At 37.2% G+C, this 24,888-nt stretch overlaps 1 protein-coding gene and 1 pseudogene across 2 annotated transcripts in view; both read right to left on the bottom strand.

Annotated features, from left to right (window-relative positions):
* zmynd11 (zinc finger MYND-type containing 11) overlaps positions 1-22,798 on the bottom strand; it is a 26,862-nt gene extending 4,064 nt beyond the window's left edge. Inside the window, exons 1-13 of one of the 2 annotated variants that reach the window (XM_005796587.2) lie at positions 22,620-22,798; positions 18,601-18,736; positions 14,037-14,196; positions 11,950-11,973; positions 6,783-6,944; positions 6,180-6,257; positions 5,052-5,144; positions 4,335-4,422; positions 3,442-3,497; positions 3,244-3,321; positions 2,508-2,626; positions 1,701-2,055; positions 718-792 (exon numbers count right to left, since the gene is read on the bottom strand). In XM_005796587.2, coding sequence (XP_005796644.1) covers positions 718-792; positions 1,701-2,055; positions 2,508-2,626; positions 3,244-3,321; positions 3,442-3,497; positions 4,335-4,422; positions 5,052-5,144; positions 6,180-6,257; positions 6,783-6,944; positions 11,950-11,973; positions 14,037-14,196; positions 18,601-18,731 — 1,419 coding nt within the window. In that variant the 5' untranslated portion in view covers positions 18,732-18,736; positions 22,620-22,798. The remainder of the gene's footprint in view (positions 1-717; positions 793-1,700; positions 2,056-2,507; positions 2,627-3,243; positions 3,322-3,441; positions 3,498-4,334; positions 4,423-5,051; positions 5,145-6,179; positions 6,258-6,782; positions 6,945-11,949; positions 11,974-14,036; positions 14,197-18,600; positions 18,737-22,619) is intronic. The other variant, XM_023334956.1, reaches the window with a different exon arrangement.
* On the bottom strand, positions 22,702-24,888 carry LOC111608852 (annotated as a pseudogene).

Raw genomic sequence — 24,888 nt, 5'->3', positions numbered from 1 at the left:
TATAAAGTCTAAAACATTCTTTGAAAATCCGTAATAATCTCCTTTTAAATTGCGATTAAGGTGCTAAACAATCTGCTGGACATTAATTTGTCCCCGAAACTGAAATATTGTCATTTTGAGACATTGTCATTATCAAACTAATATATTGAAAATGGCTTAAAGTTGTTCATTTCAAATATCAGGAAACTTTAATTTCTAATGAACAATTAACATCGGAACTGGAAGACATTTTAAATATCCAAAAAAATTAAAATAATTAACAAAAAAACCTAAAGGAATAAATAAAATGCAAATAAAAACCAAAGACAACTGAAATAATAATAGTTTGTTATTAATTTTTAAGTGACTTTATGTGTTATGTAATGTTGTTTTTGTTTGGATCTGTCTGTTTATCTATCAAATATAATGGATTATGAAGTCTAACCAAATTTGCCCTTTAAAAAAAACAAAACATTTTGTGATCATCCAGCTCATTTTACATTATTATGCTATTAATTAATTTATTGACATGCTGGTTCCACCTGAAGATTGTGATGAAATAATAACATTAACATGTATTTTAATGACTTGATGGAGTCGTATCTTAATAAAAATTAAATAAATTCTCTGTTCATGTTGGATATTTAATCCCCACCACAGATTTTATTTTTCCAGTCTTCTGAAAACTTTTCAGATTATCCAGTAAGTCGGTTTGTAACAAACAATCTGCTGACTTACGCTGGCTTCCTCTTTGGGTTCAACAATTAGAGTCCTGCGGCTTTTCTTCGCTTTGGGCTCCTGGCTGCTTTTCAACTGAAAATTACAACAAAAAAAACCCCCATAAATCAACAAGATTATTCTACAGAAGGTGCATTATGGTCCATCCAGTCGGATCTGAGTCTGGGGCTCTTCCCAGTTTTTTACTCAGTTCTTTATCACAACGGATAGTTTCACGCCTAGCAACAACACAGTTAACTTTTTAATAAAAACAAAAACAGTATTTTCTTCTTTTCACATTGAAATTCTATTAATTTGGCTGCATTTTATTATAGCTGGGCTTAAATCTGTCAATTTGATTATATCTCTTTAAGTGAGACTTGTTGGGAATCTAAATAAACTAAACTGAACTCAAACAATAAGATTAGAAGTTAAACTAACACTTTTATTGTTTACAACTCTGCTGGCGTTTTCAGTTTCGATGATTCTCAGTTAAATAGTCCAGAGCTGAGCTCAACAATATAGGATGTCATCCAATATGTCTGCAACCACAGAAAGTAGAAATAATAGATGTTTTTCTGCCAAAAGTACTGTTGTTTTACCGCTAGGTGGCGCTGTTGGACCTGTTACAGATAACAGGATTTGTTTTGCTTTCCAATCAAGATTCAGTTCAATTCAGAATCAAATTAATCTGCATTCCTTATTTGTTTAGTTCATTACAGTAATTAACCTATGACTCCAAAATCAGATAAAAACATAATTTATACTGTTTTGGTTGTCAACAATTAACTGTGAAAAACATTCGACATAATTATTGACAATTTATCGACCAGTAAAATTTGTCATTGTGTAAAATCCCTTTATTTTGTGTTTATTTATTTACGGTAATGGATTTATGACTCCAGAATCAATTAAAACAGAAATAATACTGTTTTTGTAAGCAGCAGTTATGTGTGGTAAATATTGATCGTAATTGTTCTATTTATTTCTGTGACCCGACTCACGTGGCGGATCTGCTCGTTGCTGGTGGACGAGATGCTGGACTCGGCTTCGTCCGTCCGCTCCGGTCTCTGCGTCCTCCTGCTGGCCGCCTCCTCTTCGCCCTCTTCTTCCTCCTCTACCTCCTCTACCTCATCTTCGTCTTCCTCCTCGTCCTGCTGCTGCTTCCGCTGGTTCTGGTTCTGCTGGTGCGGCGCAGGGCTGTCCTCCATCTTTGTCTTCCAGAAGCGGCCCTCCCTCAGGAAGCGCTGGTACACCTCTAGCTCCTCGCACGCCTTCTTCCAGCCGTTGCTGCGCTTCACCTGCAGCTGCTGGACGCTCACCTTGATGTCCTGGATGTTCTCCGACGGGATCCACGCTCTGCAGACCGGACCCGAACCAAACACATAAGGATCAATGGAACCACACGAGGAAACAATGCTGGAGAATCAACCGATCCGATATTAAGATCTGTATCGATCTCGATATTTTAAAGAGTTTAAATCAGGTATCAGTGACAATGTTCCAAGATCTATTCAGTCTATTTCTATGCTTTGTGCTCTGAGTGACGTCATGCTTTATATTTCATCTTAAATTATATTTAGGATTCAAATTCTAAAAAGAAGTGTGAAACAAATAGGAATGCTTTTAGAGCAGTATTTGTGTTTGTGTGGCTATAATTGCTGTGTGTTTTTTAAATGAAAAACTTTAAGTCAGTTCAGCTGTTTTTCTGAATCGGGTAGATATCGGCCGATACTAGACCTCAGATATCGGCATCAGAAACACTGGATCGGTGCTGGATGGGTGAATCCCTGTGTGTCAGCTGCTCTCACCTCTGGTGCTGGTGGCCAAAGAAGCGCACATCCACCTGGTTGTCTTCCCTCTGCAGGACTTTGGCGGGCCAGTAGCCGAAGCCCTTCATCTTGGCCCAGACCAGGTCGTGGCTCGGAGTCTGCAGAGGAAACAGAAACAGAACCTCAAAACCTCAGAACCTCAGAACTGCTTCTCTGCATCTGAGGCAGTCGAGCATTTTCAAGTATGAATAACAAAAATTCAGCACAACATGAACTTTAAGTTTGTATTATGTAAGGCTGCAAGCTAACGATTATTTTAGTAACTGATTAATCAGACAAAAATAAAAAAGACACATTGTGTAATTTTTTAATTAATTCACTCAAGTCTTTTCTATTCAACAGTTGAATTACATTAAAAGATGGAAAATAAATAAAAAAAAATTTAATTTTGTTTTTAAAAAATGCCTAAATTGCATTAACATTCCAACTAAGTAAATATAAAAAAAATTCCACTTGAGTTTTGGGTAAAACATATCGACAGATAAAAGTGTTTTTATCTTAAAATGTTTTGGCTTAATTACTGCTCTGAATATGTTGCTTTTTCAGTAAATGGTCATTTTTGAGTCTGTAAACTCCAATTATCAAAATGCTACTAAATTGGTTGGTTATTTCAATAGTCGATTCACCACAAATAATCTGATTAATCATTGGTTCAGCCCTGGTACAGTTATTTGTGTGATAGTTAGTCAATTGGCTTTGGTTCGGTTCTACTCACACAGGGATAACAGAACCAGTTTTCAGGCCGGGCGTTCGACAGGTAGAAACAGTTCTTACACAACACCAACTCATTCAACTGCAAGAGACACAAGAGGCAAGAAAGAAAAAAGTTTAATGTAAATATATATATTTTTAAAATCGACACTGATCGTTGAAGTGTCGCTGCTCTGAGCGTGAAGGAGAAACTCCAGCGTACCTCGTGGCATGTGTCGCTAAAGAGCAGCCGCGCGATCTCCGCCTGGTCGCTGTGAACTGCGACAAACACAATGAGACAAACCGCTAAAGTGTTCAAAATTAATCTGTTGTTTTCCAACCGGCAGTTTTACAGTGAAGATTATAAAATAATCCAAATTATTCGCTGATTTGTTTGAGAGTTCATCTAACATACTTGAAAGAAAATTCATCCTGGGAAATTTTAATACCAACATTAATGCTACTTGTCCTGCTATTGGCTGGCTTTTGCAAAGCAACCAATCCAGGAGCAGCATTTACTTTCCTTGGAGCCGATTGGCTGAACTGAAGACTACAGGTATTAGCTTCTGTGGTAGCGCCAAGATGGCTTCTCTGAGCATATTAATGCATGTTGAGGTTTATTTGGCCTATAAACTATAAAAATAGGCAGTTAAAGTTTTTTAGAGACATTAATTTAGAGATCAAGTATTATACCTCAAGAAGTTTCAAAAAGAAACAAAATATTTTATGACCATTTTATTAACAGCAGGTAAAAAAGATTAAAAATAATACAAAATATAAGAATAATAATTCTCAATCACAAGACTGAACAATTTTGTTTATGGTGGTTAAGTTTGGAGGAGGATGTGAAACTCAGAAGATCTGATTTCATTTTTAGAGATGAAGCTTGATGAAACTACCACTAAAACATTGTGATGTTGTCTTCATACGTTTTGTAAGATTTGCTTCCTTGGGAAAGAATAAATACTTTAAAAAAATGTTTTTATTCACATGTTTCAGCTATTTGTGAGCGGTTATAATGTACATAGCATCGGTAAACATCGGCTATCGGCCATAACGATAGCCGATGTTTAGTATCTGTGAGGTATCAGAATGCAGTGTGAATGTGTGACCCACCTCCATACAGGATGGCAGTGTTATGAACGATCATCTGAGCGTCAGCTTTGAACTCCTCGAAGGTTTTGTATTTTCCTTCAGTCAGATTCTGAAACAGAAGGAAACACATGGAGACAAAACCGACACAGAGAGGAACATTCACACGAACGGTGTGCGACTGTGTGTGTTCGATCACCGACATGGAGGGGTTCACGAGAGGCCAGTGTGCTTATTAACACACACACACACACACACACCCACACAGGTCTGGGCAGGAAGCCAACATTTCTGGCAGAGGTTTGCTGCTGTGATGCTCCGCTGATCAGAACCCAAAAACCCAGTTCACCCACACTACAGACAGAAACCCTCCCACCAACACGACCAGCCGTTTGGTTGTTATTGTTTCTATAACTATCTGAATTGCTGCTTATTTTAAAAATGAATTCAAACTTGTGGAAATTTACAGTATTTTTTATACTATAGTCAACAAAATGTGTCATGAAGAGGAAGAAAAAAGTTAAAAATCTCAGGGCTCAAAAGTAAAGATTTCTCGACTCCATGACAGAAACTCATCGCCTTTTTTAAATCTCTTCATACAGAGATTTTATTTTTCTTCTTAAAATGGAAAATGTTTGATAAGCATTAAAGTATTGATCTTTTAATAATCCTGTTTGTTTGTTTGATGATTAATCTGTATTAGAAACCAATCAGATGGTGAAATCGGGAGCGGAGTTTTACCTCGTGGATGTTGGAGACGTCCAGCGCGGTGTGGATCAGCCGTTTGTACATGGGGTGTTTAGTGTCTTTGCCCTTTTTGTTCAGATCCACCGCCTGCAACGGAGAGCAAGGACAGACAGGATTTAATGTGAGCTCGTAAAGAGGAGCCGGAGCGAGCCGACGGGGAAAACGAAGAGGAGGAAATGGAGAGGAGAGTTAATGATGAGCTTCAATGTTCCTTCACAGGGGAGAAATAAAATGAAGTCTAATGTGGAAACAAAACAAGGACGTTTGAGCTTGATTCAGGTGGCAACCTGTTAGTTATTGTTGGAAGTTGCACTGCAGTAGAGATTTAAATCCAGCTGAAATGTTTAAACTAATAAATTTTCTGGGTTTTATTCATAAGTTAGTGGAGAGAAAACAAGTGAAAAACAGCTGGATCTTACCATTACCACCACCAAGAAAATGCATTTTCATTTTCACACGCTGCTTGTGGAAAGTGTTTCCACATATTAAATCTTTTACATAAATTACCTAATATTGGACTTTGAAACACATTTCCAAAGTCTATAAAATGCTCAGTTTAAGTTAGTCTGACCTTTCTAATATTCACTTTATAAAACATCTAATAAGGTCAAGCAATAACATTTCTGTTTACGAAGATTTAATGAGTGACGTCAGGATGTTTTACAGCTTGCTTTTTGTTAGATTTTGAAACTCCCAGAAGGGAGGATTGAAGTAAAAAAAACAAAAAAACATTTTTGAAATATATTTTCTGTAATTTGTATTTTCTTTTTTAAAAAAGAAAGGAAGAGGAAAAAATAGCTAAAAATCAGAAAGTGAAAAACCTGAGATTGTATTTTTCAAGCCATAATCATCCAATTCTAAGATCTAATAAGCCTGTTTGTAATCTAACAACTAAAAATCTGATTTAAAAGCCACAGATCAATGTGAAACTGCTGGTGTTTAAGAGGACAGTCATCATTAAATCCATTAAAAGACTTCTAATAACAGAAAATAACTTCTAAAAAGCTAAAATTTTCTTTATACTTTGCATTTCCAGCTTCAGGAACAAAATAACATTGATATGCAAGACATCAGTGGTGTGAATATTGTGACAACAGAGTTATGAATATTAGCATTTCTTACCCTCTCTTTCATCCGCTGGATGATGAAGCGCAGGTATTTACCCATCTCCTGTTTGTTCAGGTTCTTCTTTTTACTTCCCTGAAGGAGGGAAAAGGACAGAAGTCGGCTTTAAAAGACGGCTCCAATATTTTAATAACTTTTTTCCAAACATTATCACCTTCCACTGGCTCAGACAGTAGCTCACAGAACAGACTTCAATACTTCTGGTAGTTTAGAAATCACTGAACAACTTGGCAGCAAAAAGAACCAGAACCAAACATGGAGAAGCAACATCCAGATTTTATGCACAACAAATGTGGAACAAACTTCCAGAAAACTGCAAAACTGCCGAAACACTGAGGTCCTTTAAATCAAGGCTAAAAACCCGCTTGGTTGGAGTTGCTTTAGAACCATAATAAATGAAACACTGACCAACATATTTGATGTGTATCGATGATTTTGACTCCACAAAATGTAACATTAATTACTGGTTTCTGAATTGGTGACTATTTTTATGTTTTTAATGATGTAAATCACCTTACAAATTTGATTAATTTATTGAAATCAGCTTCATGGATGACTTACATAAAAACAAATAAGCATCTGTATTATTAGAGCACCTACCCTGCAGACGACGCACTGCCAGTGGGAGCCTCCGTCTCTGGGTTTGCACTCCTCCGACAGACATTTGAGGTGATAGACCCGGAAGCAGTTGTCGCAGGGCAGGACGTCGCCTGGTAGGTGGCAGTCGAAGCAGTACCAGTCGTGGCTCTCCGCCTCCCAGTCCTGCAGAGGACAAACAGCAGAAAACAAGTCTGGGTGACCCCCCACCCCATCCATGGCTGAGCGCAGCAGGGGAGGAAACGAGCTTCTCCATCCTCCAAACTACATCCGACATGTTTGTTCTGCTGGACGGGATTCAGGGTGTTTCTAAAAAAACAACATCTATTTCCTAAAATCTGCTCTGATTGATTCCTATCCAGGATTTTTTTTGCCATAAACCACCATTAGTGCTACATTATGAGATATTAATTAACAGGAAGCATTCTCTGATGTTAAAATATGCAACCAACTTTGACCAAAACTTCACTGGGAGTTAAATTTCTGTCAAACAATGAAAAAGTGCTGCAATGCAACAAATCTGTGTCCTTGATTAAAACAAAAACTAATGGATAAGTAAATATTTTACACTCTAAACAGGCAAGAATAAAATTTTATACTGAAAACGTTTGTAAAACGTTTAAAGCTACAGGATGAAAAATTGTGTATTTGGTAATCATATATCATATAGAAATTGTTAATAGTAGCTTCTTTTGTAGATGATAGGATCAATGTTTAATTTAATACAATTCAGTGCTAAACAATTATGTTTCAGTATTAGATATATATATATCTAAACCACTAAATCCCAACCCATTAGATCAGATAAAAACCCAGACAATTTGATGAAAAACCTAAAAGAGTGCAGGTATTCAATCTCAGGATGAAAACAGCAAAGCTTGAGTTATACTTTAACCTGGCAAGAACTTAAATTTGTTTCCATTGACTAATCATGACGCAGTCGGATCAGCGCCTGCACTGTGATGTAGTTTATCAACGATAACCAGGAGATTTTCGTGTCCACACACTCGTCCCGCTCCAATTCCTCCCACACAACGTCTGGGCAGATTTAGGAGCAGAGCGCCAGAAATTTGTATCAAACTGCAGCTTATTAAAAACTAAACAAATTAATAAATCAAAGCTCTCTCTGTTGTGCTCATGACCTGCTGATGTAGCTGCTTTAAGGTTATAAACGCAGCAGCTGCCATGCACAAAACATCCAGCAAAGGTCTGGTTTCTGCATTTTAACATTTCTAAAACTGGAAAACTGGCCACATGAACAAAAAAACACCAGGATCTCTAAAGAGAAAAACACTGAAGTAGCCCACTCAGCGATCGAGATATGTTTTTACTGCAACAATGACAAAATCTGAAGCTTAATTAGTGAAAACTAAACCTAATAATGCTAAAATAATGTATGACAGGGATCTGGAAGTTCCCAACGGCAAAACAAAACAGAGAAATCACACCTGTCTCATCTTTATTGCATAACTCTGAGTTGTGACACAAAAAGTTATAAAATGTAGCGAAGGGATAATGGAGAGGTTCCATTTTGCAGGTTCGATGGAGCAAAGAACTAAATAAATCCAGATTTATTCTCATTTAAAACCGAATAAGGCTGTATTATGCGTGTTCCAGGCACAAAGTGCCGTTTTGTAGCACAGTCAAGTAACAAGGCTTCCTTCAGTTGTTAGAAAAATTTATATATCAAAGATGACAAAATAAATTTCACTGCAATTTATCGACTTGAAATTGGGTCTCTGTTGCTTTAAGAAACTCCTGCTCTTTCTGAAACTCCGCCTTCAGGAAGTCATCACAACATGGCTCCTCTCTTAACCCTTTAACGACGTTTCTCTGAGAAGTGGCTCCTATAATGAGCTCAGAAGATGTCTGCTAATTGCTGCTGGCTAGTCTGAAGGAATTAATAACATGATATAAAGCTAAAAAAATTATTTTACATGATACTGTCCCTTTAAAAGGTTTTAAATCCAAATCTATTTATTCTGAAACCCACAACAGATTTCCCAGAGGACATCTACTTTCTCTTCACGGGTAATAGACTCTTCACCAGCACAAACACTTGAAAACATGTGGATGGTCCTTGTGCTCTTCAGAGTCAAGAGCCGCTCTCCTGTTGCTACTCTGATCAAAGATAAGTGGCATACTTCAGAGAGCTACAGCTCTGAGCTGCCTGAGGTCTACTTCAGATCAAAGCGTTTCATCAATGGACAGCACACACGCACGGCCACTTCATTAGGTACACCTCACCAGTATCGTATGTTTCATAAAGTATAATCAGCAGGGTGTCAGAAACCTCCGTCGAGGTGACATGGCCGCCTGGTGCAGCTGCTGCAGGTTGATGCAACCAGTGGTTATTAAAACTACTGCTTCCTTTATTCCACTGGAGATTTTATCTTTCTGTCAACAATTTCCCCTAAACTCTTGAGATAGAAGAAAATTTAGGCCTGTCACAATAAACCAATCATTCACCAAGTTAAAACGAGTTTAATAATTTCTATTTGCATAATTTATCATTTTTCTTTTTGCTCTTTCTACCAAAAACTGGGTGATAAAAGTCTTCAGTGCTTTTTATTTGTCGTTTCTGTTGTTTTGTTTATTATTTATAATGTCTTCCAGTTCCAGAGTTAAATGTTCATTAGAATTTAAACATTATTGATCTCTGATAATGTGATTTTACATTATTATCCCATCAGCATTACATTACATTAAAATGGTCTCAAAACAGCAATATTGTCGTTTATCGCAATAGCTATTGGGAGAATTTATAGTACAGGAAAATCATCAATAATGATCAGCAGTTTCTGAAATATACCACGTTCAAACTCTTGTGAAACAAATGCCGTTGTTTGGTTTTAACACCAGGTCTAAAGTTAAGAAAACGGCCTTCACCACGTTTAGATCAAGGTTATGAACAAAATCTAATGAAATAACAAAACGCATCGGACTGATGCATCGTTCCTCCAACACACCAGAATCAAATGAACGACTCGTTACGACCTCTGCAGAGCTGACTGACCCACTGCTGCGGTTTCATTTAGGTGTGTTGTTGAAGGAAGCGTCTAAATGTTTTAGGAAAGTGGTTTTCTAGGGCTGGATTTGAGCTCAACCTGCCATAAACAACCTGATGATAGAGATGTGAAACACCTGCACTCAGTATGGAATAAATTTAAGAAATCTTTTTCAACTGAAGGATTGACTGATAGAAAACATAATTTTGAGGTTCTGTCAGGTTTAGAATATTTAAAACAGACAATAGTTTTCAGCTGTGTGGGACAAATAAACAAGAATAAAACAAACAGCCTGACCTTTGATACCTAGCTTAGCACTGTCCACACTTATTTACCAGCTACATTCACTTGAGTAACTTGTTTTGAAAAAGAAAATGTACTTTTAGGAGTATTTCTACTACACTGTACTTTTTACTTGTGAGTAGTTTTATTATGAAGTGTTATTTCTCTTGAGTAAAATTTCTGGATTTTCTTCCCACTGAATGAAAAGCAAACATGTTTTAACCAAAACATTCACCAGACTTAAACACACACCTGCAGTTTTTGTTATAGTTTCCTAAGTTTTTTATTCAAAGAAACTGATTTGAAAAAAATTTATTTTGGCTGATTTTGTTATTTTTGTTACTTACATGAATTATTGCCATCTTTGTCCCTAAAATACCAAAATTTCCACTTAATTTATATTTTGATTCATGTAATTTTTAAATATTAAATGATTGATAATTTGATCAGTTACTCTGTACTTCATTTTTTAGCAAATACGTTTTACTTTTACTAGAGTAAAAATTTGCTGAAGGTACACCTCTGTCGCTAGCGGCAACAATTCTTGCCATGGACACATTTACTCTTCTTACGATTAAAAGATGCTTGCAGGAATAAAATTATATTTCAGTACAAACCATTTGAAGAACATTTGTACAAAATATTTTAGTTACGTTTATTTGTTCATTAAAGTATTACATTGACTTCCTCTTGTGCAAGTTTGAGACAGGAAGTAAAGAGGTCTGGTCATGTGACATGAAATTTATTAAATAAAATTTAAATTAGCTGCCTAACGCCAAAACAACGCTTCCAGAAGTGGAAAAAAAAAAGCCTGGCAACAATTGTTGCCGGTGAGATTTAACAGGTTTTTAATTTTTGGACACAGAGCAGCAACATAAAAATGCTTTAATCAATTAAATACAGGATAAATTTAAAATAAAACAGCTTAATTAGTTTGAAATACTCAGCAGTTTTTCAGGACCTGATCATTTTGGTGAAACCTGGACTCAATCCAACCTGGCCTGAGGCAGAGAGTTGAAAACTTTGGTTTGTAAAATTTATGTTTGGGATGGAAACGCAGCAGGTTTCTGATTAAGGAGCAAATATTCCTGAGGTCAGGCAGAGGACGCAGCTCAGGCCAGCTGGACTGAATCCAGGTACCGGCGGAGGGAGAACGGGCCTCCGGCCTCACCATCACACTCTGCTCTGTCCTTTCAGTGACTTCTCTCCTGAAATAACCAGCAGGACGGGTTGCTAGCAGCAGGCAGAGACAGCTAACCCCTCCCACAGTTCCAGTCAGAGCAGAAAAAGCATGCCAGACAGAGGCAAGATCACAGCAGGACACACTTCTTCTGAAAGAAACTACAACTACCAAGCTCACTAGGGATCGCTACCGACCTGCAGCTAAGCTGAACCTGCTTGACGTCTCATGATGTTATGATTTGAATTATTTGCAGGATGTTTCTCCAGTGGAGAAGCTTCAGGTTTTGGTTTGATTTTAACTCAAGCAGCAGCAAACCTGCAGGTTGGCAGCCAGCACCTGTTTCAGTAAAATCATCGCTCACTTTCAGGAAAAGTAGCCACAGCGCTGCGTCAGACCGTCGTGAAGCTTTTTTACAGCAGAGCTGAGCCCAGAGCTTAAGGCTGAGAGGAAACATAGAGAGTCATACAACTGGAGGAAAAATGTAAGATTTTCCACCATTTTTTAGTTTTAAATCAACCTATGTGAATTTTTTCTGCAGCCTGCTGGGAAAAAAAAGATTCACTCCGATCCTTGACGGCACCGTTTGTGGCAGGACTGATTTTGATGATGTTAGTTAGGTGGAGGGGGAGGCGATGAGGGGCAGCAGAGGATCAAATGAGAAACAAACCCTGGTTGGAAACAACAATGCAGGCCTTACCTTGCTGCCCTCGGCTTTCGGCTCCTGTGATTGCAAGTGATTCAGAGAGGAGTGTTTAAATGATGCTAACATGACTGCAGCTCCTCTGGACATCACAAGCATGACCTAAATCTGCATTTTTCCACAATTATACATATATTTTATAATGATGTAACTAACACGATCTGCAGAATCCACTGTTCGTTCATGATGAAAACAAAATGCAGAGATAAATAGGAGGTCAGAACAAATGTTTCTGGTTTTGGCATTAAAACTTTTCCTCTTTTGACTGATTAATCCAATATTTCTAAACGTAAAATACGACAGGAATATTGCCAGAACTCATAGACAACAGATAATTACAGAAATAATCAAACATTTCATTATAATTTCAGAAAAATTGTCACATTGACCAGGTTTTGCTAACGTTCAGCTTAGTAGTCAGTAGTAAATGTAAAAATCACAACTAAGAAACAAAAACTTGTAGGAAAAAACATTAGGAACAGATTTGAAGTACAGCGTTTTGCAAAAGTATTCAACCAGAAACTTTTGTTGTTTATGTATTTTGTTGGGATTTTATGAGACAAACTAGTGAGAAGTCGTGAAGTGTAAATCAATAATTCTTTATTAACTAAATGTACTGGTTCCAATCCAATGGCAGATTATTTCACTTACAACAAGACATTTTACTATAACTGAAATAATCTGCCAGTTAAACTAGTATTTTTAAACCAACATTTAAGGAATTACTGATTTAAAATAAGCTTTTATATCTTTGTGAAAAGTTACCATGCAAGTTAGAAAACTTGAAATAAGACAAAACTAAGACATTTGCACCAGGAACAGTCACAAAAATAGTACAAGTTTTTGCAGTGCAAAAAAAACTATCTTCCATCATTTTGTTTCCATTTTTTATCACATAAAATCCCCTTAAAACAATAAAGTTTGTGGCTGCCTTAAGTTGAAGGTGTATGAATACTTATGGTTGTTAAGTTTTGTTCTAATTTCTCCAACAGAAATAATTTCAGCGCTTTTTGTCAGCACTCCATTTTGTTTTGAGACGTTTATCAGAATAAAAAGGAGCTCAAGGACGATCTGCAGCGATTTGCTGGAGCGGAGACTCATAACGACGTGTTGACAGATGGTCTCACGCCGTCTGCTGCGCTGTTCGTTACTCATCACCGTTTACGACTGCAGTAACAGAGGACTGCGACATCTGCAGACGTCGCATCTGCCCCCACATCAGTCTCATATGGTAACAGATTCATTTATGGTGAGGGAATCTCAGGCATCCTCACCTTTATGGTGATTTCCACTGAGAAAATGTAAATAATCTTCTGTTTTCAGGTATTAAAAAGCCTAAAGGCTAAAGGAGCCAAAACATTGATACATTTATGAATTAGGAATGCACTGATCCACTTTTTTAATTTCTGATACCGATATCTGAGGCAGAAAAAAACTGTGCTTAAAGGCTTAAAACATTTATTTTTTTTCCAACACAGATATAAATGTACTGAATTACAAATGTGTCTGTTAACGCTGTGACAGTACAGCACACGTAAATACACCAATAGCTTCACTAACTTGGTCAAACATGCAAAAACAACTTTAATTTATAAAACAAATAATAAAGAAACTGAAACTGGAAGAAACAACAGGGTGACTATTTTGGTGAAACGTAAAAATAAATGGCAACAAACCTTTCAAATTGTTCAGAAAGTTCAATTAAAAATTCTGAATATAATGTAAAATAAATAATAAAGCGTGACATCACTCAGAGCACAAAGTATAGAATTAGACTGAATAGATCTGCTCTTATTGTATTGGACACATTGTCACTGACATTCAATCTAGATTTTTTTTCAATATCGGGATCGATACAGATATTAATATCAGTTCAGTGCATCTCTAATATAAATCAAGTTACACTAACCAGTGAACCCTAAACTCACCAGATTTTACTAAACCATGTGTGTAAAAGGAAATGCAGGTTACTACGATTAACAAATGAACAGAAATAAATAAGGAAAATGTGTTTTTTTCCTATCATTTTGTACGTTTTTGCTCCCGGTAACCTTTAGGAGCTGGGATCCGGTTTCTGGACTCACCATCTCATCTCCAGGCAGCCAGTAGCCCTCCTGCTCGATGCCGGCCTTGGAGCCCTTGCAGCCGACGGTGAGGGTCTCCACCACCAGCCCGTCCTTCACCGCCAGGCTCAGCTGCCGCGCCGTCTCCTTTGGGTGCATGCTGAACACCCGGCTCAGGTACCTGCAGACAGAGCCAAGAAAAGGCCTTCAAGATGTTGCGCCTCGAAGGCGGGGCTAAGTCCAGGCGTTTTGAACAGGTGAATGGTTACCAAGGAGATTAAAGGATTTCTCAGACATACATGAAATAACCAAGACAACATGAGGGAATAACATTATAACATGATGTAAAGCTAACTAAAAAAAAAGTTTAATTTTACATGATACTGCACCTTTAAAAGAAATAAATACAAATTTTGAGATTGAAATGTTGAGGCTGAACAATATGACCTGCATGTGGGTCACTCTCTTTGCAGACTGCTGTTGTACTGAGATTAACGAAAGGGTCTATCCAAAGCCTGCTTTTCAGTAAAAGTTGCTAAATGTTTGTGGTCCTACTAACTGCTACATCAAGCATAAAAACTATTTTGTGTTGTACCTAAAAACTTTCCATTTTAAGATTTTATTAGTGGAAATCTAAAAATGAAACAGTATCCATCTGGTGGGTCAGATTTGTGTCATTCTTAATCCTCAAAGAAATCATTCCAAGGACAGTGAACTGGCCCCTTGCCGCGCTTTGAACACCTTTGTTTCATCCTTTAGAGCTTTCTGCCTCTGAAAAAAATTGAGGTTTGTAACATTTTGGAAACCTCAGAGTTATGAGAAAAGAGAGAAAAAGTTGGCAGACCGCATCAGCTGGATTAGAGAAGTCATAAATATACAACATGTTCTTTCAGCTTCAAAATTTTATGTGCAACTTCTTTCTCTCTCACTTTTTAACAATGTTCCTGCTTGACAGCTGAACTTTAATTTGAAATTCTTCTCTGATTCCTGCAGCTGCCTGCTGACTTGCAGGGAACCTCAGTGTGAAAGGTCACGGATCCTGAGCTGTGGCCTTGAGCCAGAAGGTCGCCGTCTGTGTTTGGTCGTTAACAACGTGGGAAAAGAGCGGAGCGTGCCTCATGGCTGAACCCAGGTCAGTGAAGATTACAGAACGAAACGGTCCGAACGTCAGGAAGCCCAGGGAAATGATTCAACTCATTAAAAAGATGAAGACTGAACGTTTCCTGCAAGCAGCTGATTAACACAGAACAAGAAATAAATCAGCCAGACTCTGGATCACCTGCTATAAATATGTGTTTGTTGAGTTTATGTATTGTTTCATGGCCTCACATTGTTTTATTGATTATTTTCATATTAAATGTTGCATTAACTTCATTTAATTGAATGAATTATTAAATGGAAAAATCTAAGCAGAATTTCATGTTTTGTCAGGAGTTTTCTCCAAAACTGTTACTATTATAATCAGATAAGAGGTGGACGAAACAAACTTAAATATTTTGTGACACTATTGTACAATTACTTCTTTTTTATGTAACTTTTGGTATGACATGGCTCCACAAATCCTCCTCTTAAAAAAATCTGGTAATAAACTTTTTTTAGGCCACCAGTCACATAAAGAAATGTGATTTAATCATATTTTCAAATGTTTTAATATTTAGTGATGCTCTCAATGAAAAAGAAAAAAAGTAGCAGATAATTAAGACGAACAATCCCAAAAATACAGACAACTTTGGGAGGTTTTAAACATCATTAATTGAAAATTATTGTGACAAGAATTTATTTAAATTCTTACACTGCAAAAACGCAAAATCTTAATAAAAAAAAAGCAAAGCAAAACTAACTTACAAGTAACTTTTCAGTAACATATAGGAGCTTATTTTAAGTAAATAATTCCCTAATATTGATGAAAAAGTTCTAGTTCCATTGGCAAATTATTTCACTTATAATACGAGGAAAATTTCTTAAGAGTAAAATAATCTGCCAATGGATCTAGTAATTTTTCATCAATATTAAATAATGATTGACTTAAAACAAGCTCCTATATGTGGCTGAAAATGCTCTTTTAAGTTGATCCACTTGAAATAAGACAAAACTAAGATATCAGCTCTAGAAACTAGCCCAATAATACTTGGTAAGATTTTGTGTTTTTGCAGTGTCTCTTGATAAACGATACAATAAATGCCAATCCCTAAACAAAACATGAAAATAAAAACATATTTGTCTCATTTAACAACATAAAAACCTGTATTTGTGTTCTTCTTCTCAATAAAAAACCAGTAGGATATCTGCAGGTAACTGAACCTTTTTGGTAATAAATAACTAATTGATCTGAAGCTGTTTGGTTGGCTAGCTGGTTAATCATTCGCCCACCGCCGTCGCCCTCGGTTCCTCCAGAGCCGAAGTAATCACCGCCACCTCGCCAGCCGCTGAGCTCACGCTGAAATTAAGCTGCAGAGGGGCGAGATAGGGTGGAGGCCAAGAGAGAGAGAGAGGAAGAGAAAGAGAGAGGGGGGAGCTATCCGTTGCATGCCGCTGCGTACTGTTGCCACGACAACAGCCACTCTACGCCGACACTCATTTGGCGAGCGGCCAGCTCCCAAGGTGCTCGCCAACTTGCTGAAAGCGTTTGGTTTGGTCTGCAGCAGAGGAGCTGTTCATTAATCTGGACGCTGAGCCATAAAGCATGAGAGCGGTGGAGGATCATCAACCCGCCACTGAGGGAGAGGTGATGCATTATGGGATGGATGAGCCTCATGTTAGCAACGCAGCAACAAGTATTGATCACAGTTTTAGTGGCTTCTTTGTCTGATGTTTTTAACCTCATGTTGCCAAGAGAAGGAAAAGGTTAACCAACCAGAAGCAGCTTTTTGGAGATTTCTCCAAACATTTTGTAAATCAAAACACATTTTGAGTTTGTGGAAAATCTTCTTCCATTTTTACCTTTTAAAAGCACTGATAACTGGACTCTGACCTGAACCTTCAGAGTCACATAAAGTCAGCCTTCTATCGCCTGAAGAACATTTCCAGGAATAACTAGTGTCCCAACAAAACCTGGAAAAACTCATCCATGCATTTATCTCTAGTCGCATTGATTACTGCAACAGTGTCTTCACAGGTCTGCCTTAAAAAAAAAAAAAGAACTTTTCACTAAACCCAGGAAGATAGACACTCCCACTGGCTCTAAAGACGTTAAAATACTGCTGTTAGTTTATAAATCACTTAACAGTTTAGCACCAAAATGCATTAAAGATCTGATGTTGTTGTATCAACCTTCCAGATCATTCAGGTCTGCAGGATTTACTGCACACATCTGGAACAAACTTCCACAAAATGCAGAACAGCTGAAACACTGAGTTCATTTAACTCGAGGCTAAAAACCCACCTGTTCAGAGCTGCTTTTAGTGGTATTAAATTCAACATTGACCAACATATGATTTTGATGATGTATAATGTTTTTATGAGGTAAAGCACTTTTGAACTGCCTTCTTGCTGAAATGTTCTGTACAAAGCAACTCGACTTAGTAAAGAAGAGAAAATCCATCTGTAAAGCCAGAAGAAGCAGCATAAATGCCATTTCTCAGTTAATACTGTTTACTTTTGCTTCCATGTGTAACACAGAATAAATCCAGAATGTTTCTGAAACCTGAAATAAAACAAACTGACAGATTTAAAAAGAATCACAATGTGGAAGAAAACTTATTGTCTGATTCAGGAAATTATTTTTATTGACATTAATCACCTTTTATTAGATACATCTTGACTATTGTTTTAATTAATGTAAATTAGAGATGTATGATTTTAGGAAAGTATTTCACTGCAATACTGTTATTTATTAATATTTCTTCCACTCCATGAGCTCCGACATCATCTAATATTTTTCCAAACATTGCTTTGTGACGGTGATATTCTCAATGAGAATTGCAATTTGATATATTGTGCAGCGCTAATGTAAATTATTAATTTAAGCCACGTTTGTTCAGCAATAAATTGACATTAAACACTGCAAAGAAAGATCTGTATTCAATACAGTAACATCTAAAAAAATAATACTATGGAAGACGTTTAATATCTCAGAAAGTAATACACAGATTCATAAGAGTGAAACATTTCAAGACTTTATTTTCTGTAACTTTGATGATTACTGCTCATGTGTAATGAAAACCCAAACTTGTTTTTCAGTTATTTTTATAAGCTACAATGTTGGGTGACAACAAACACTGAACTCTTCAATATTTGCAGTCTTGCTTGTCTTTCATTAAAGTTTTAAAATCTGAGCATAACATTCAATGCAAATAAAATCCATATCAATGGACCAACACTTTTAAAGTTTTAAATATGATTCAAAGTTTGATCTAGAAGGCGAATGCTCTGCTAGTCCACTGTGTAATCAAGTTCTAGCGAAGCCATGTTTCTTTGTCAAAGACCACAAACTCCTCCAGTTGCTGCAACAAACAACTAAAATTCAAAGTTCTGAAGTTTGTTGCCAACAGATTCGGTAGAAATAAAATTGCTCAAGCAAATAAAAAAAGAATCCTCTCCACAAGCCACCAATATTACCCGTGATGCTTATCTGCGATGAACTTACTTGGAGATCCGGTCCATGTTTGCGATTTGTTTCTGGTTCCGAATGACTTCGATGGCTTCCCACACGTACTGGACCACCTTAGGATCCGCCTGCCTCTTCCTCACCACACGGGACATGATCTCCTTATTCATCACAGCTTTAAGAGAAAAAAACAACACAGAATCAGCATCAGTTTGATTTATTTAGTGATTTAAAGTCAGAATTGGCAAAAACACAGAAAAGGAAACCGTGTTTCTGAGAGTAAGAGGGCAACTAATAAGGAAAGAAACAGATGATTCTGTTTTGGCATAAAAAAATTATTTATTTACTGGCTTTTAAGCGCAACTAATGCAGGACAATGTGACATAAACTCTGTTTCTATTACAAACGTGCACAAATCTTTAACGATATTCTGCTGTCATAAAAACATACATTTGTAACTGAAGAGGTTCCATGAAATAAGAAATGTAATAAAAAAAATACATGTGAAAAAGTTTGTTCACACAATAAAAAAATACCAAGCCATCGTCCTCCAACCACTTCCTGTCTTCTTTGTTAGTTTGCACCAGTGGCAACACCTTGTTGTTGATCATGTGACTCATGATGCGAAAAAGTGTTTCCATCACCGTTTTGCAAAAAGTACCACCAAAACTCACAGAAATTAGTTTTTTTTTTGAAATTGGCATTTCCATTAAGCAAATTTATTTTCAAACTGTCAAATTGTGCAACTATATTGTCAATGCAGTTAAATTAAAAGATTGTCTATCACTGTGGTATTGATTAAACACATTTATCTAGTTTTGACATTTTATTTTAGTCATTAAATCCCCACAAAAACATAATTATTCTTCTCACCCCAAAGATTCTAACAGAAATTTCACAGCCTGTTGTTTCAGCTCCTGTAATGAATGTTTTTTAGTCAATGAATTCAAATTACAAACACAACAGTTCCGCTTCAGGTACACAATTGCATTTTTTATGGAAATCAGCTGTTTATTTCTAGTCTGAAAGGCCTAAAAGTGTATTTAATACAAGGTTACAATACAGAGTGGATATAAAAATATAAAAAGAATGAACACTGCTGTTAAAATGCCAAGAAAAAATAATTCTTTTCAAGGGGAAAGTAAAGTAAATACATTTTTCTGGCTTTGTAGAGACAACAGTCTCTTCTTGAGTCGATGCTTTGGGATACGGCAGGATGATAAAAGCTTTTTCAGACAAAGATAAACATCCAAGTGCTGCTAGATTTTGCAAAAATACCTTCATGTTTCCAAAAAAACAAATAGGAAAATATTTAATGGTCTAAAACCAAGTGAAGAGGAACTTCTATCAGTACAAACTATAAATCTGAATCCTGGCTTAAAGCTCAGAAGTGGCCTAACTAAAGCCCAGTAGATCTGATAGGAGCTGAGCAGCTGAGATGTCCTCAAGTTCAGACAAATTTAAAGTGTTTTTCTAAAGAAGAGTTTAATTGGATGCACATTAATGGAACTACACATTTTCATTTTTTCCCTCCTGAATTAACTGACTGCTGTCTAAATAAAATGTACAGGTCATAGTCACAACAGGAATACGTTCATTTTTATCTCAACTATACATAAAAATAAATCCGTTTCTCCACAGCAGGCGCACATTACACCTAAAAAGAGTTTCTTTGTAAAGAAACGGTTCTCAGCAGAACTTCCTTCCTGTGTTGCACGGGGCTGACCTAACCCAGTATCTTAAGAAATCCAATTTCATGCAATGCTCCTCTAAACCATCCATGAAACCAAAGATGTCACTTTCATAAATCTCAGCCACAAGCTACACATAAAAATAGTTAAAGTGCGCTGATTGCCCTGAAGAGCAGCGAGCCTCAGTGGAGACGTTTAACAGAGGAGGAGGCAGCAACAGACGTCAACAAGGATGAACATCCTCACATTTTCTGTCATGGAAGCACAAACTACAGTTTACAGAGACAAAAAACAACATCTGAGGTTAGGAGACAACCAGTTCACAATAAAATAAGCTACTAAAGTCTAATTATAACCTGGAAAGTGTGATTCAAATTTTGTGCAAATTTTTTTCTAGAGTGTCTTTAAAGGAGAAACTATTTTAAAGTTACTGAATCCAATCATCTAACTAGAGAGGTTTAGGAAACTAATATAAGAGGCTATTTGTTTGCCGTAATAACATCAACAGCATGTATGAGCTTTGGTAAAATAAGCACTGGTAACCGCTGTTATGTTTGGGAAACAGTGGACAAGTTTCTGACAAACATATTATTTTGAAAATACATTATTGTACAGCGAATTTCCACAATTGACTCAAGTTTTTGCCATTTCAAAATGATGTAAAATAATGCAGATTTTCTTATATTGAAGTTAAAAAGATGCAGCGACTGAAAAAAAAACTTTTTATCAAAGCTAGATGAAGGCGAAAATATTTTATAATGTGACCAAATCAAAATCATCCGACTCAGTTATCTATTTCTGATAACTGCAAAGTGTTTTTTATGTCACAATCTTGTAAAGTATATAGATTTTTTTAAGTACCTTTTGATATTTTTGTGAACCAATATACCTAAAAGCTGCTGTTGCACTTGTATTTCCGCTCTGTGGAACAATAAGGGATATTTCTGTTCCATTTGTCTAAATTAAGTGTTTTTGGACTAAACTACCTGTCATACAGACTGGTAGTTTAGTTGAAGTCTACCAATGCAGATAATTTGGGTTAAGAAATCAGAACAAACAAAACAACAATCAAATTACTTTCAAAATTGACACCATGAAGCATTGTGTAGGAATCATTTAACATTTTTTAGCTCATAATCGACTAAAACTGTAATAAAGCATGTGACAACCAACCCCATGTAGCCAAAGAGTCGCACTAAAAACAGAGATGAATTTATCCTAAGTGAGTTCATCAGTGGAAGGATGGATGAATAATGATTAGAAAAGCAGGACAGGTGGGTGGATGTACAGAAGCGTGAAGGGACAAATGGATGGATGCATAAACAGACAGATGGATTTATGATGTGGTGCAGTTCCAAGAAGGTCTTGGCTTTGAAAATGAATGGCTGAATGATGTGCCTTTTCTATAGTAGAATGACAACAGAGTAATGTGTTGGAACAGAAGCATTTTCCATGCTTTGCTTTTTCCATTCCTATCCATATATGAACAAGCCACACTTTTCTAGCCTGAGTTTGGAACCATGCGCTTAAAACGGGTTTGATTTTTCATTTGATCAAAAAAAAAAAACAACCAAGGGATCCCTACGGAAACATTACCAGGTTTTTATTTTATTGACTCCCAATCATCAGTGATATTCTGTTCAACCAGTCCGGCTGTCTAAAGTGTGCAGCTCCAGGTACAGAGTTTGGCACCTCACTGACCATTAAACCCGCCAACAGCAAGATTGATTGTGTTATTTACACCAACTGACGCCTTCTGGGACTGCAAACCTCGGCGGTTCGATATAAAATTGTGACATAAAACCAAACTAGACAACAGTCTACAGTCATCACTTGAACCCCGGCAACAAAGAGGCAGCTGCGGAGGCCATTAAAAAGCTCGGTGTAGCTTCTGCTAGCCAGCGAGCTAACGCCTGAAATACAAATAGTCACGACAAATATATACTAGTGAATGAATAATTAAATAGTCTCTGCTGGGGATATAAACAATGACACAAAATGGCATCAAATAATGACAATGTTACAGGAGCAATAACGTTTTTGCAGCGAGTAATTTATGTTTTTTGTTAGCCAAGCTAAACTGATACGTAGCACTGTTAGCCGCTTAAGCTAACAAACTTATCAGCAAACGTTGCCAAAATTTATAATCAATGAAAATAGATGGACATATTTATAGAATATACTCGGAGTAGTCTGTTGTCACAAAGTTTTCTCGGAGAGAAATGTGCTAACTTGATTTGCTTTAGAGATCCCCGTGTGCACAATCCTTCATGCTAAGCTAACAGTGCTAGCGCCTGTAGCTGCTGTCTGGTCGCGCAGTGTTTGAGTCACTGAGCCATTTTTCACCACAATGATCACCAAACTCACCTTCGCCACGGACAGTGGCACTAACACACGGTGTAGCGGACAAAAAAAAATCCCAGAAGGATGGAACACCAGGCAGCTTACATCAGTATTTCTGGCGCACCGGGCAGAAGAGGGTGCTTTTTGTCCAGTTTGCCACCGTTACAGCAGCGCTGAGATTGGGAGGTAAACACAGAGAGGAGCAGGTGAGCTGCAGGGAGACCTCTAGTGGTGGAACAGCGCACATATTATGGCTTAATATGTGTACATTAAGCAATATAACATCACATATTATGTGATTATAATTCACAGCACAATTCTCCTGTTTTTACAAAGCTCTCTGATCAATTCAGTTCTATTTAGCATCTCAGGAAACTTTTCACAATAAGCAGTTATACACTATACTCTCCATTATAATATTCCTAATAATATTCACTTAATGATTAATCCTGAGCTCATGGCTGCTTGGTGCTGCATCTTTATTCTTACGGTTCGACAATTATGGGACATTGCATCATAAAAATATTTAAATTATGCAACGTTATGTTATATTCCACAATGTCACACAGTTCATAACTTGTTGCTTTTTAATTGGTTTTCCTTACACAGTAACTCTGAACAGATACATGAACTGTGAGGAGCTTGTAGAAGTCTGCATCTATAAACTGATTATATACTGTATATATATGTAAATATGTAATTACAAGACACAAAACACACAAAGACAGAAATAATCAAACAAAATTGTAATTTTATTTACAATTAGAAAAACACATTCATTATATAATGAATCGATAATAAACAATCCCATGACTGTAATGATACAACCTTCCTGTAGAGGACAGTGTCCCATCACCAATAGAGATAAACAGTGAAGCAACAGGATCATTTTATTTCTGAAGTTTCTTCGAGACGTGAAATCAGCTCAAGACCACAGTGAGAAAATATCTGTTGCCTCATGTGGGTCAAGATTTTTTTTTTAAAAAAGTGTTCAAACAAGAACAGGATCAAAGAACTGGTTTCACTTTTTCAACATTTGGAACCATTTGTCATTTTAATTCACACTTTGCTGCTAATAGAGAATAGTGTTAGGAAATGAACAAACTAATCAGAATCATAACATCAAATCTGAAGACAAGCAAGTGCTGACAATATCTGACTATTGACTTCTGAGGAGCTTAGACATAAAACGGCGATGATCAAGAAAATAGTGTCGCTGGGTTACATGTTATTATAACTCTGCAGGACTAATAGAGTTCTGTCAGCTCACAGAACTCAGCAGAAAAGTCAAACTTAGCAAAAACTCCAGCATGTAGCAGCTGAGTGAATCTGGTCTGGACTCTGGAGGAGAGTCATGGATTCAGAGACGCTGTAGAAGGACAGAATACCTGATCTGTGATCCAGGTACACTCCGACTCTGGAGGAAACTGGACCTTGGATGAAGCATCAGGTGGTGTTGTGAACAAATTTAAATCCATTTTGGTAACAAAATAATGACCAAGGGCGTGCCGTGGTGGCGTAGTGGTTAGCGCCCATATTTGGAGGCCTTGAGTCCTCGATGCGGCCGTCGCTGGTTCAACTCCCGGACCCGACGACATTTGCTGCATGTCTTCCCCACTCTCCTTCCCTGTTTCCTGTCAGCCTACTGTCACATAAGGGACACTAGAGCCCACAAAAGACCCCCTGGAGGGGTAAAAAAAAAAAACTATGACCAAGATTTATCGTTAAATCCAAATCTACATTCATTCTCACTTCCATCTCTACTGATCTCCTTATTTGAGATTGCTATATAAACGTCTTTCCCTCTCCTCTCCACCTCCCACTAACAATGTCCAGTTAAACTCTCTTTACTCAGGACTTGAGAATAATTAGTGAATCTGTCCGGGTGACTAGAATAAGACTGAGGTTGATCCATCATTGTAGCTTTCCTGTTTCCCTCTCATAGTAACAGATAACTGTATGTTGTGTTTGGATCCAGTGTGATTTCACATGAATATTTTAAGAATCCAGCTCTGCTCTTTGGTTCTGGTTCTGACAGTAGAACATCCACCTCAGTGACCATCAGTGAGATGTTTGTCCATGAGTCTCTCAGGACGTCCTGTAGTTTCTCTCTGAGCTCTGACACAGCTGCTGCCACGTCCTCAAAGTGTCTCAGAGGACGGATGTTGATGCTGGATGAGTGTGTAGACTCACTGAGTGCTGGCAGTGAGGGGTAGTTGAGGAGAAACTGGTTGTGATACTCTGTGTGAGAGAGCTCCCAGTAATCATCCCAGTGATCTTTAATGCAGTTCAT

Source organism: Xiphophorus maculatus, chromosome 6 (assembly GCF_002775205.1).
Source record: "Xiphophorus maculatus strain JP 163 A chromosome 6, X_maculatus-5.0-male, whole genome shotgun sequence".
NCBI lineage: Eukaryota > Metazoa > Chordata > Actinopteri > Cyprinodontiformes > Poeciliidae > Xiphophorus > Xiphophorus maculatus.
The sequence above is the reverse complement of the archived record's forward strand: the minus strand, read 5'-3'. Positions and strand labels throughout refer to the sequence as shown.